The following is a 12,984-nucleotide window of genomic DNA, read 5'->3' as shown; positions in this document are numbered from 1 at the left end:
AATTTGGTCATATTGGAACTCTCATTGGTGTTGCCTGAATTTGCTTTGAAATCTGACGTATCAAAGTTGTGCTATTTTATAACTCATTAAAAATATTAAAACCTCAATGCAAAGCTGTTTCTGACTGTGATTTAGTCACTCAAAGTGAAGCTTTATTTTCATCTGCTGTTTCTTTTAATGTGTTCACTATATACAGGGGGTTGGTTGGGTATTAGGTAGGTTTGCCGAATAGACTGGCACCGTAATGTTCTTTTCCAATCCAGATTGTCATTGCCAATGCCAATCTGTATGTGTGTGTGTGTGTGTGTGTGTGTGTGTGTGTGTGTGTGTGTAAGAGAGAGAGAGAGAGACCAGGAAGGGAGGGGAGGGGGGGTCTCATCTTCTGCAGCTCAGTATAAAAGCTGCAGCCACTCATGAAATCTCTTCATAAAGAAGAACTGAGAAACACACGACTGCTGCTGCTGCATTTTGCACATATACACACATACACACACAGCCAGACTCAGGGCTCGGACTTCAGGAAAACATCAACAAAAAGGAAAGAAAAGCTGATGGAAAACTGAGAAGCTTTACTTTGCTTTATATTTAAAGAAAACTGAACAGACTCCAGAATTCCAGCATTTTTTTTTTATAAATCACTGAATAAAATGTCTTTGGGGAGGATTTTTAAACAAGCAACTGTTCTTTCACTGCTGCTCCTGTCCTGGTGTGCTGTAAAGGTGAGACCTGTTTCTCTTATGTTTCTTACTACAGTAATAAATATACAGTGCTGTAAATGAGTAATTTACCATTTGTTGATTACTTAAGGAACAAAGTTATTCAGCAGATTAATTAGTAATCCAGTTTACTCTAGTGAAGCTTGATTTCAGTCAGTTTTGTAAAAAAATGAGCTGAGAAAACAGAAAACCTTTGTTGAAATATCATTCTGGAGAGGATTACACAGGCTCCAGGACTCTATACAGTAAAACCAGGGAGCAGTGGTGAATCTACCCAAGAGTGGCTGGTCTGCTGAGATTCTCTCCAATGGCTCAGCAACAAAAACATATATAGTGTTTCCTAAGGTCAGTCTTCTAGATGTCACAGTACAAAATAGACTAGATACAAATAGGAATCATAGGAAAGGATACGTTAAGGAAACCACTGCTAATCAGTAGAAACACTCATACAGTCCTTTTTAGAGTTTTAGGAAATGTTCCACTGACAGACTTAAACAAGGGTCTGTGTGTCATGTAAAACAAATGCAGCATATTATAGTAAGAAATGGTCGTATGATGATATGAGGGAGTTTGCTGTGTCAGGATCTGGACTGTTTGTCACTATTAGAGGAACAATAAATTCAGTTCTGAATCAAAACCTGATGTGTAATTGGGTTATGCATTAGGACAGTAATCCAAAATACAACATAATGGTTCAGAAGTTCAGAATTGAGGTTTTGGACTGGCACCAGTCTTAAACCCAGGAGTACTGTAATGTAATGAACAAGTTACAGTGTGTCGCGGGTTTAAAGTTGCAGTGTGTTTCAGGTTTAAAGATATTTTATAAAGCATTCCACAGTGATGTAAAAGACAAATATAAAGTTATGGAAAGTGTTTGGTTGCAGTTATTACAGCTGAAGTTGGTACAGACAGTTAATAAGTTGAAAAATGTGTGTAATATCATGTTGGTAATTTAACTGAAATGTATGACATGACAAATACACAATAACAAAGGTAAAGGGGACCATAGCTTTTTCAAATGACTGGATAATCACTATCATTGATGTATTTTTAATTGTTTTTGGTTGTTTTGTCATAAATGACCCTGGTCAGGGTCATGGTGAGTCTGGCAGCACCCTGTATATGAATGACCATAGGCAAAAAACAAACTCCAGAACCCATGATGTTGTGACATCCACTCCCTTCTCATTCATTTATCTTTAGTACTTGTTTTTTTCTTGTATGTGTTGGGTCAAAAGGAAACAGTTCAGGGAGAAATACAATTTGGACAGGGTGCCAGTACATCACATGGCATCACTTACTTACTTACTCACACTTAGGAGTAATTTGCAAGAGCCAATTACCTACTGGCATTGTTTTGAAGGTGGGAAGATCCAAAGTTGCTAAATAATCAAAAAAATATGAAAGCAATATTACTGTTTCCCACTGACATAGTCTCCAGGACTTCACAAATATCATGAATTGTATATCAGAATATTTGAATAATTGGGCAAGCCAAAAATGTCCCTGACCAGACCACCGACTATCAGCTGTGTGCATCAAGTCGAGACAATTCAGTGAATGATGTATAAAGTAACTTTTGCCAGTTATAACTGCTGTATTCTTTATCTTTCTGTCCTCCTGCAGATACAGGGCGAGTGTCCATTCGAGTGCTCCTGCCCATCGTCTCCCACCTCATGTCCACCAGGCATCAGTTCAGTGCTCGATTCCTGTGGCTGCTGTAGGATGTGTGCCAGGCAGTTTAACCAGGACTGCAGTGCCACAGAACCCTGCGACCACATCAAGGGTCTGCGCTGCCACCTAGGGGCCAAAGGAGACCCCACCAGAGGCTTGTGCCGAGGTAAGGGGCCAGACTTTGCTTTGGCTAAAGCTTCAAACGTGTTTGTGTCTGCTTAGCAGAAGCATTTGTAGAACTTGAAAGAAGCACCAGAAGGATACATGTTGATGGATTAAACCATGGTGCCTTCCTTCAAAGACATAGTTTGCTAACAAACATTTCCACTTACCCCAAACGTCCTCGATTAGCCTAGACATGTTTGATGTGTGATGTTTGCTTTTTGAATTTATATTAACACACAAGCTGCCTGGTAAATGCCACAAAGACTACAAAGGCCTGTTAATGTTTTCATAGCACTAAATAAGTCAGCGTCTGCATATCTTGCTGATTTCCTGAAGCAATATAGCCCAAAATATTCCAAATATTTTTTTTACATTTTGCTCAATTAGAACTTCTGCTAATTTAAACATTCACAGGTTAGATGGTGCAGGTTGGTTTTCTTATAATGGCTCTAAACTTCAGAACTTTATAAATCAAAAGCTTTTTATTCTAGAATACTATTTAATTTAGTCACAATAATAATAAAAGTATTGCAAGACATAACCAGCCAGCAGTAATTACAGAAAACAGGACTTTATATACTTGACATCTTGTACTTTTTGATGTTTATTCCAGACATTTTATCTTGTTAGAAACGAGACTGTCTGAACTTACATCCTTTACAGTCATTATTTTTGGACCTGAACATGCAAGTCAGGAACATAAAGTACTGAAGTGCAGCTTCTCATAACAAGCAAAAATTGAAGAAGTGAAAGGACGTGTAGTCTAAGTAAAGTAAAAAGCAAACATCACTTATTTGAACATTTACATTGCAGTGTGAAAAGTTGGCAGCCCATTACGTACTTTGTTGGCAAGCTCCACACTTGGCACCGCCATGTCAGTACCTTTTTAGAATAGTGCTGCAAAGCTGGAAGGGTACGCTCTAGGAATAACATTTATCTTTATGGAAACTTTGGGTCCAGCCCATCAAAAATGTCTTCAGGTCTTTATCTGGTCAGTAATTTAATAACGTTGTCCTTTGATTACAAGTTGAAAGAGAGATTTAAGCTATTAATTGAAAGGTTGAGTGTTCTGCCAGCTCTGCCATGCAGCCACTGTTGGGCCCTTGAGCAAGGCCCTTAACCCTCACGGCTCCAGGGACCCTGCACTCTGACTTCAGCTTCCAAACAAGCTGGGATATTCAAAAAAAAGAATCTCATTCTACTGTACATGTGTAATGTATATATGACAAATAAAGATATTCTATTCTATTCTATTCTATTCTATTCTATTCTATTCTATTCTATTCTATTCTATTCTATTCTATTCTATTCTTTTCTATTCTAAAAGACAATTTAGACCCAGGTTTTTTAACTCAGAATGGATGGCATTAAAACCTGTTTCTGCCACTGTATATCATACCATCCATGACTGACTGTTTTCCAACCATGCCACCTTGTAGCAGAGGCACAGGGGAGACCGTGTGAGCTGGACGGCCGAGTCTATCAGCACGGCGAGGACTTTCAGCCCAGCTGTGAGCACCGCTGTACCTGCATAGATGGAGTCGTGGGCTGCATGCCCCTCTGTCCCCACCACGTGCCCCTGCCCGACTGGCGCTGCGCCTGGCCTCGTCTCACCAAGCTGCCTGGACGCTGCTGCCAAGAGTGGGTGTGTGATGATGATAACCACATTGCTGAAGATGACCTGACGTTTGAGAGCGCTCTGAACAATGACAGCAAGCACAGCGACCTCACCAGCAACGAGTTGTTGGTTATGGCACAGACACCGTGGGTCACCAGTTCAGGAGAACCGCAGCATGGTGGGTGTACAGGCGTTTTCTTTACCTACAGGCTTGATTTGTATTCCTGTACAGCTAATACCTTAAAAAAATAAACAGAATTATATTTTCATCTAATCAGTGATGACACCCACATATTTATGCACAGTCATTCATTCCTTAATTATAATGTAAAATACTGTGATTTAGATTTTTACTGTTGTTTGCTTTCCAGAGTGGATTTCCTCCTCTTCAACCCACAACCTGGTCCCCGCCACGTGCTTCCTGCAGATCACTGATTGGTCCCCTTGCTCAGCCACCTGTGGGATGGGAGTGTCCAGCAGGGTGACCAATAGCAATGCGGAGTGTCGGTTGGTCAAGGAGACGCGTCTGTGTCAGATCCGTGAGTGTGGCAGCAGCACAGTGTTGTTACTCAAGGTGAGAACAGACTAAATTTAAACATTTACACAATAATACACCACAAATGTTTCTAATCAGCAAGGACATGTTTTATTTTTAAGTTTTGTACAGGATATACACCGATCAGTCTTAACATTATGACCATCTCCTTGTTTCTACACTCACTGTCCATTTTATCAGCTCCACTTACCATATAGAAGCACTTTGTAGTTCTACAATTACTGACCGTAGTCCATCTGTTTCTCTACATACTTTTTTAGCCTGCTTTCATGCTGTTCTTCAATAGTCAGGACCCCCACAGAGCAGCTATTATTTGATGGTGGATCATTCTCAGCACTGCAGAGACACTGACATGGTGGTGGTGTGTTAGTGTGTGTTGTGCTGGTATGAGTGGATCAGACACAGCAGCGCTGCTGGAGTTTTTAAATACCGTGTCCACTCACTGTCCACTCTATTAGACACTCCTACCTAGTTGGTCCACCTTGTAGATCTAAAGTCAGAGACGATCGCTCATCTATTGCTGCTGTTTGAGTTCTAGACCTTCATCAGTGGTCACAGGACGCTGCCCACGGGGAGCTGTTGTCTAGATATTTTTGGTTGGTGGACTATTCTCAGTCCAGCAGGGACAGTGAGTTGTTTAAAAACTCCAGCAGTGCTGCTGTGTATTATCCACTCATACCAGCACAACACACACTAACACACCACCACCATGTCATTGTCACTGCAGTGCTGAGAATGATCCACCACCCAAATAATACCTGCTCTGTGGTGGTCCTGTGGGGGTCCTGACCATTGAAGAACAGCATGAAAGCTGGCTAACAAAGCATGTACAGAGATAGATTACAGAACATCTGATCACATTTTATACATACGACATCAATTCATTCATTAATTCTTTCATTCACTGTCTGATTTACCATTGCTTTATTAGGAACACAAGCATTTTAAATGTCTGTCAGCAATATGTCAGATTGAAACACATAAACTTAACATATAAAAGTGCGGCCATATATTTTTGGCTATTTAGTATCTTTTGAATACTTGTATTTTGTTACTGCACAGCTCTGCTTGTACTTCATCACTGTACATCATGACTACCTATTTTAAGCTAATATATTTCTGTTTCTTTCCCCACTCAGAAAGGTAAAAAGTGTCAGAGAACCATTAGGCCACATGAACCTACTCACATCTCATTTGCTGGCTGCTCCAGCGTGCACCGTTACCGCCCACGTTCCTGCGGATCCTGTGTCGATGGGCGCTGCTGTGTACCCGCCATCACCCGCACCGTGCATGTGCGATTCCGCTGCCCGCAGGGACAGGTATTTACCCGTGATGTCATGTGGATCGAGCAGTGCAGCTGCCAACAGAACTGCAGCACCGGAGCAACAACGCAGCACCCGGAACTGCTCAGCCTGCCCAATGACATACACACCTTCACACACTAGTCATGTTACCTATCACATTTAGTGCACTTAATATCACATGTCATGAAAATATCTAAGTGTGGGTTTCTTCTGGGGTAAGCCAAGACACCTACTGCATGTTTTGAAGGGACCCTTTTGTGGACCCAAGAAAAACTCACAGAAAGTGACTTCAGGTGAGGTTTAAACCCAGGTCCCCTGGACCTTTGTGCTGTGCCACACTGACTATCAGCTGTGCTGCTGTGCTATTTATTTCTTTTTAACAAATGCAACATGATCACATATTTTCACTTTTATTATTATTATTGTTATTATTATTATTATAAAAGTCTAAAACCTTTAATGAAAATGCTTCTATTTTCACTAGTGGTCTCTGACTTTTAACCCCCACTGTACAATAATATATATTTTTATTTCGGCCCTACATTTTATATATATAATTCATTGATGTAAACATAGCTACTGACTTCCTGACTGTTGTACTGTCCAAATACTAATGAAAACACAAACATACTTTATACTACGTGTTTCTGTATGAGCGTTACTCTTGTTGTGCAGATTGTGTATATATTTTGTATATATGTTAAACATTTTGTGTAGTCTGTTACAATTTATACCTTTAAGACAACTTTACAGTGCTCGGGTGGTGCAGAAGTCTAATAAGACTAGCCCACCATGGCCGAAGTTGGAGTTCTCATGTTCAAGTGTCAGCGATGCTACTTGGACAGGCACTTAACAGACATGGTCGGCCGTGTCTGAGGGAGGAAAGGTTGGATCAGGTTTCTTCTCATTGCTGATGCAACAGTGACTCCTGCTGTTGTGGAGGAAGACACCGCTGCCTAGTGTAATGACATGAGCCAGAAGGGGTGGTCTGTTGGGAAAAGCCCTCCTGGTTACTTACAAAATATTCTTTAACAAATACAATATAAAGTATTAAATAAACATTGTAATTTATTTTTACATGATTAAGTACAAAAGTGATGTAAAAACTGTAAATATATTTTGTACAGATTGTTTTTATTTGTGTTTCTTTCATGTATTGTACAGACTTCACCTATTGTGGAGTGTCAGCTCTTTCTACTACCTTTGTTTATAAGGTGAATGTAAAATAGCCTGTATTAATATTTTATATGAATATTTATATACTTTTAATAAATTCATTTGTTACAAATTTGGATTCTGTGTGAATCATATATAAAAACTACACTAACTTAGGTTTACCATTTATTAAAGTAGCCTTTTATGTGGCATATTTCCAAAACTAGGTTATAAAAATGGGTGAGGATCTGTAAGCCTGCTTTTAAAGCTGCTTCATTTTTATGGCAGGTTAGAGGAGACTTGGGTACCAAAAGAAAACCCATACATTCAAAGTGAAAAAATATGGAATCCTCACGGACAGTGATCTAATGTAAGGATTGAAACCAGGTCCCAGGACCCATGTTGCCATGATGTACCCACTAAACAAACTACAACATTTGAACATTTGAATATTTTGCACTGTTGTTGCAGAAAGCAATGTGGATGTTTGCTAATCACACTGAAATACAGCAGAAGCAGTTTAAAATAAAATGATATAAATCACTTAAACAAGTCTGATCCATGGAAGCCCCACCTCACAGCTTACAGGACTTAAAAGATCTGCTGCTAACGTCTTGGTGCCAGATACAGCACACCTTTAGAGGTCTTGTGAAGTCCATGCCCCCTTGGGTCAGAGCTGTTTGGTGGCAGGAGGAGTATCTACACAGTCCTAGGCTTTGGTTTTAATGGTATGGCAGATGTGTGTATATAAAACATAATTGATTTTGGACAGGCTGGCATGTCAATACATTTTAGGACTGGTTAAAGACCTGGCATGCTTTTTGGCTCTTGTTAAGTTCCATCTAGTTGGTGGTGATTTAATATCCCAACATACGAGAACACTCCATTATAATTACGTTTGGAGGCAATATTTTTTGGAACAGGAGAAATGACCTCATTCTGGCTCAACATCACTTCTCTGTGTCACCAAAGTGGCTGATTCCAACAAAAAGGATCTGGCAGCTACTAGTATAGAGTTTATGACTTTAGGGGACGCCTGGGTTCATGTCCTCACACGTCTATGCACATCATCAGAGACCAGCGCTGTACATCAAATATAACAGCAAGGTCTTAAATATCTCACAGAGTGAAACTCTCATCACCAGTCTGTCCCCATACCAAACCATATAAAGTATTTATATACAATACCAAACCATATAGAGTATTTATATACCATACCAAACCATATAGAGTATTTATATACCATACCAAACCATATAAAGTATTTATATACAATACCAAACCATATAGAGTATTTATATACCATACCAAACCATATAAAGTATTTATATACAATACCAAACCATATAGAGTATTTATATACCATACCAAACCATATAAAGTATTTATATACCATACCAAACCATATAAAGTATTTATATACCATACCAAACCATATAAAGTATTTGTATACCATACCAAACCATATAAAGTATTTATATACAATACCAAACCATATAAAGTATTTATATACAATACCAAACCATATAGAGTATTTAAAATTGACCGAATCCCCACAAAACACAAACACAGACTGACGTAGAGTTAAAGGTTTAGACCCACTTTCTAGGGACATGAATGTCACTGATGCCTTGGGATGTCAAAGGTTTCTACAATTGTGCTTTTTCTGTGACAGAATAAGTGGAACGCCTCTTTGTCTCAAAGCCTTTTTTTAATGTAGGTCTTTCTGAAAACTTCCAGAGGTAAAATAAACACACAGCCACCGAGATTGATGATTTGCTTGAGTAGATAGTTCAATAATGTCTTTTAACTTTGTGGCATTGTTGACTGATTCCTTGTTAATTACCATGATCATAGATACTGACTTGCTTATGCTAATATAAATAGGGCTAGTTTGACTTCACCCAATTAAAACACATATAATGATGGTTTTTTGGGAAAGGAAAAGAAGCTGCTGGATCATCGGTGACACTGTTAAGAGTCAAATGAACATCTGGAACCAAAGCTATTGAGCTCCATGCCCTGTCCACTCTTTTCTTAAATGCCTACGAATATAAGGGTTTTTGTTGTTGATTGTTATGCATCACACTTTATTGACTATTTACTGAAATACTTTTAAAGCTGTCAAAATCTGATTTTTGGGTAGGTAAATTAATATGACCATAACCATTTTAATAATCTACCTGCAGAAGAAAAAAACCAAACTGAGTGACCTGGCAGTGTAATGAGAGGGATAAAATATCACAATGTGCAGCCAAAGTCTAGCTAATTCCCCGAAATTCCTGAGTAAAAGTGCTCCTGAGGAAAATATTGTAGAATGATATTGTACCCATCTAACCCCTCTCACATCATGCTGAGAGTTTCAGCACATATGTGGAAGAAAAAGAGAAAATGTGCAAATGTATAGGAACTGTGCAGGATGGCAGGTGGAAATATGTGATTGTTCAGTGTCACACACACTTATGAACATGCACTACTTCCTAAAAACATACCTTAAGTAAAAGTTTATAATAAGGAACAATAATCATTTCTGCGATTTTAGCGAATCATGTAAATATATTTAAATGTTGCAGTAAAACAAAAGTTTTGAAAAGAATGATCAAATCGTATCAAATCATTAACAGCACCTGAACTACAGAGCCAGCCAGGCATGTTTATAATTATCCTGCTAGTCATGTTATAGGCATGTCCCAAAAGCCCTTTACTTCACACTCTTCACTGCTTACCAATAAAAACAAGGCAGGCTCACTTGCCAAATGATCAGCATTGTATACCACTACCTGCAAAATACAGCTTTGTAATCGATATGGCCCAAATGTACTTTTAGTTAAAGGCACAATTCATTGAGAGTATAAAGAATGTTTTTGTTGAAGAAACACATGATTTTAAAGGAACACAGTTCTGTGGCTTGTGTGCAAATACTACAAAACATGGTGTATTTAGTTGGTGATGCATGCTGGCATAGCTGGTAGAGTGGGTGCCACATGAGTCCTGTGTTTGATTCTTACATCTAGTCAATGTAGAGAAGTTTAGCATATTCTTTCCATGTCCACCTTGTTTTCTTTGGGTACTTGGTGGGTACTCTGGAACGTCGACCTACTCTCAAAATAATAGAGGTTGGACAAAAATAATAGAGTAAATAAGTGAGTAAGTAAATAAATAAGTGGGTAAATAAGTGAGTGAGTGAGTAAGAGAAAGAGTGAGTAAATAAGTGAGTAAGTAAATAAATAAGTGGGTAAATAAGTGAGTGAGTGAGTAAGAGAGAGAGAGAGTGAGTAAATAAGTGAGTAAGTAAATAAATGAGTGAATAAATAAGTGAGAGAGTGAGTAAGAGAGAGAGAGAGTGAGTAAATAAGTGAGTAAGTAAATAAATAAGTGAGTAAAATAAGTGAGTGAGTGAGTAAGAGAGAGAGAGAGTGAGTAAATAAGTGAGTAAGTAAATAAATAAGTGAGTAAAATAAGTGAGTGAGTGAGTAAGAGAGAGAGAGAGTGAGTAAATAAGTGAGTAAGTAAATAAATAAGTGAGTAAATAAGTGAGTGAGTGAGTAAGAGAGAGAGAGAGTGAGTAAATAAGTGAGTAAGTAAATAAAAGAGTGAGTAAGTGGTGCCTTCAGTGGATTGACGCCCTGTACAGGCTGTATATCTCTCTGTGTGTGTATCTGTGTGTGTGTTTGTGTGTGTGTGTGTGTGTGTGTGTGTGTGTGTGTGTGTGTGTGTATCACGCTCTGTCCTGTAGGTGGCGACAGACCCACCACATTCCATAAAAATTAAAAAGATCATCTTTCCAGGTGAAATATACAGAAGCAAATTATGGCCTGATTTGCTGCCTTAGGACCTAAACAGCTTTAGACATTAAATCAAAAAGTAACTCAAAACTTTATAAAGAGATTTTACTTAGGTATGTCTAGGCAGACTGGAGTTTAATCTATTTAAGAATGCAAAAATCGTATGGATTGAATTCCTCCTCCTCATCTGATCAGCAGTGGCAGGAACCAGTACTGCTGCTAGGATTTTGTTTTCTTTTTATATTCCTTTTTGTCTTCTTTCTTGTCCCATCACTTGCTGAGACACTTTCACACTGTCTGCACTGTCCAGTGGGCCTTGTTTAGCTCTTCTTTTTAGTCTATTTCCTATCCTATCTTATGCAAAGGTATGGGACTGTGTGAGACAATAGACCACTGTGGGGTTTAGGAGAAGGTGGGAGGAGGAGTGTGGATGGGTGTGTGTGGGCATGGGGGCATATTTAATAGAGATAGTAGGGGGCTCCCAGACTCATCAAAGACTAGGCTATTCGGATTAAGCCTGGAGCTCTGTGTGTGTGTGTGTGTGTGTGTGTGTGTGTTGGGGAAAAGGGGGGGGGGGGGGGGGGGTTCCTTGAAGCCTTTGTATGGGAGACATGGATTTAAATATAATTACACAATACTTTCATCCCGTTTCCTCTCTTTGAAAGTGACACTATTGTCCCAGCAGAGTGAAACACTTGTGGGAGCTGATGTGACCACACAGAAACCCCTGTCCTCTCAGCTGGTGATGCATTAGAAAGCATGCTGATCTAAATGGAAATGATGGGATGGTGAGAGATTTCACTTGGGGCAGATCAGGTCAGCTGCCACCAGGCCTGGCATGATTAGGAAACAGAACTCATGAGTTTTAGATTAGATTAATTAGAATCACATTAGAGGTATTATTGTGAGCAATCATAACAACTAATAAAAGGTTAATGAAAGTGCTGCTTCTGTCTGGCCAAACAGCCTAGCCATTGGGAGGTTCACCAGTCAGTGCGGTCTTAGCGCCAATCACAAGCCCGGACAAAAATGTGAAGGGGAAGTATATCTAGGGAAGTATATCTTGTGTTAAAACTGTGCCATTTCAAGTATGCGGACTAAAATGATCCCCTTTGGCAACCCCTAAATATGGGGAATATTTTGGCAGCCAAAAAATATATAATATCATAATATGCCTCATATCATAGTACCAAACTATAACATGACCTAAGGCTTTGTTTGTTATTGTTGTTGATGTTGTTGTTGTGAATTTGTGGCTGTGTTTTTTGACACTATATGTTAATTGGGGGGATGGGTTACAGAGATTCTGAATATATATAAGTTAAACATGAGATAAAAAGACTACAGTTTACATGTTGCTTGTCCCTATAATGTTTGGTTGGCTTATATTACGCACCTTCAGTATTTGAGCACTAGATGACACTAGAGGCTGCAGCTACAGTTGAAATTCCATTTCCACATAGTAGTTGAGCACGTCACACATGACCACATCTTACCATACATCACCAAGACCTTTAACCTTAACTGACACCAAATACTGGCCGGTTATTTCACTAGAAAACACAAAATGAGCAACCGCACTGGCACACATTGTGGATCACGCTGAACACAGATCACGCTGTTTCCAGATGCTATGATGAGTCTACAGACCCAACTCATTGTAACACCTAACATCCTCCACCATCAAACTTTGCTCCAACCTTTTAGTACAATTCCAGAGACCATCTTTGTAAACATAAAGTTTAGGGGGTTAAAGATCAGTTTTTTTTTTCTGAATTATGCTTAGTTTTAGTAGGCACTAATAATGCCATAGTAACCCATAGGTACCATTATTTTATATTTCTTTTTTTTTTGGGATGAGCAAGATAAAAACTGCATAAATTAATGTGATTTCTCCAAGTATTTAAGAAAACCTTAAGAATAAAGTTACATGTAACAGTTTCAGCATCAGCTATAAAGAGTCTAAAATGAAAAATTTCATGCTACATTTTAAATCATTTTAATCACATTT

General features: G+C 38.9%; 1 protein-coding gene across 1 annotated transcript; it reads left to right on the top strand.

Moving 5' to 3' along the window:
- Positions 1-647: 647 nt before the first annotated feature.
- On the top strand, positions 648-6,424 carry ccn1l1 (cellular communication network factor 1, like 1). Its single transcript, XM_062988815.1, has 5 exons — positions 648-719; positions 2,343-2,556; positions 3,995-4,351; positions 4,545-4,747; positions 5,869-6,424. The coding sequence occupies exons 1-5, from the start codon at positions 648-650 to the stop codon at positions 6,172-6,174; spliced, it is 1,152 nt and encodes a 383-aa protein (XP_062844885.1). The 3' UTR covers positions 6,175-6,424.
- Positions 6,425-12,984: the final 6,560 nt, after the last annotated feature.

The sequence above is a fragment of the Trichomycterus rosablanca genome, chromosome 26 (assembly GCF_030014385.1).
Source record: "Trichomycterus rosablanca isolate fTriRos1 chromosome 26, fTriRos1.hap1, whole genome shotgun sequence".
Lineage (NCBI taxonomy): Eukaryota > Metazoa > Chordata > Actinopteri > Siluriformes > Trichomycteridae > Trichomycterus > Trichomycterus rosablanca.
Note: the sequence above shows the minus strand (reverse complement) of the source record. Positions and strands in the feature narration are given on the sequence as shown.

Excerpts from the sequence above, each read along its gene's own strand:
- ccn1l1 (XM_062988815.1), top strand. The coding sequence starts at position 648 with ATGTCTTTGGGGAGGATTTTTAAACAAGCAACTGTTCTTTCACTGCTG. Across the intron at positions 720-2,342 it reads TGTCCTGGTGTGCTGTAAAG|ATACAGGGCGAGTGTCCATT; the intron begins GTGAGACCTGTT and ends GTCCTCCTGCAG. Across the intron at positions 2,557-3,994 it reads CACCAGAGGCTTGTGCCGAG|CAGAGGCACAGGGGAGACCG; the intron begins GTAAGGGGCCAG and ends GCCACCTTGTAG.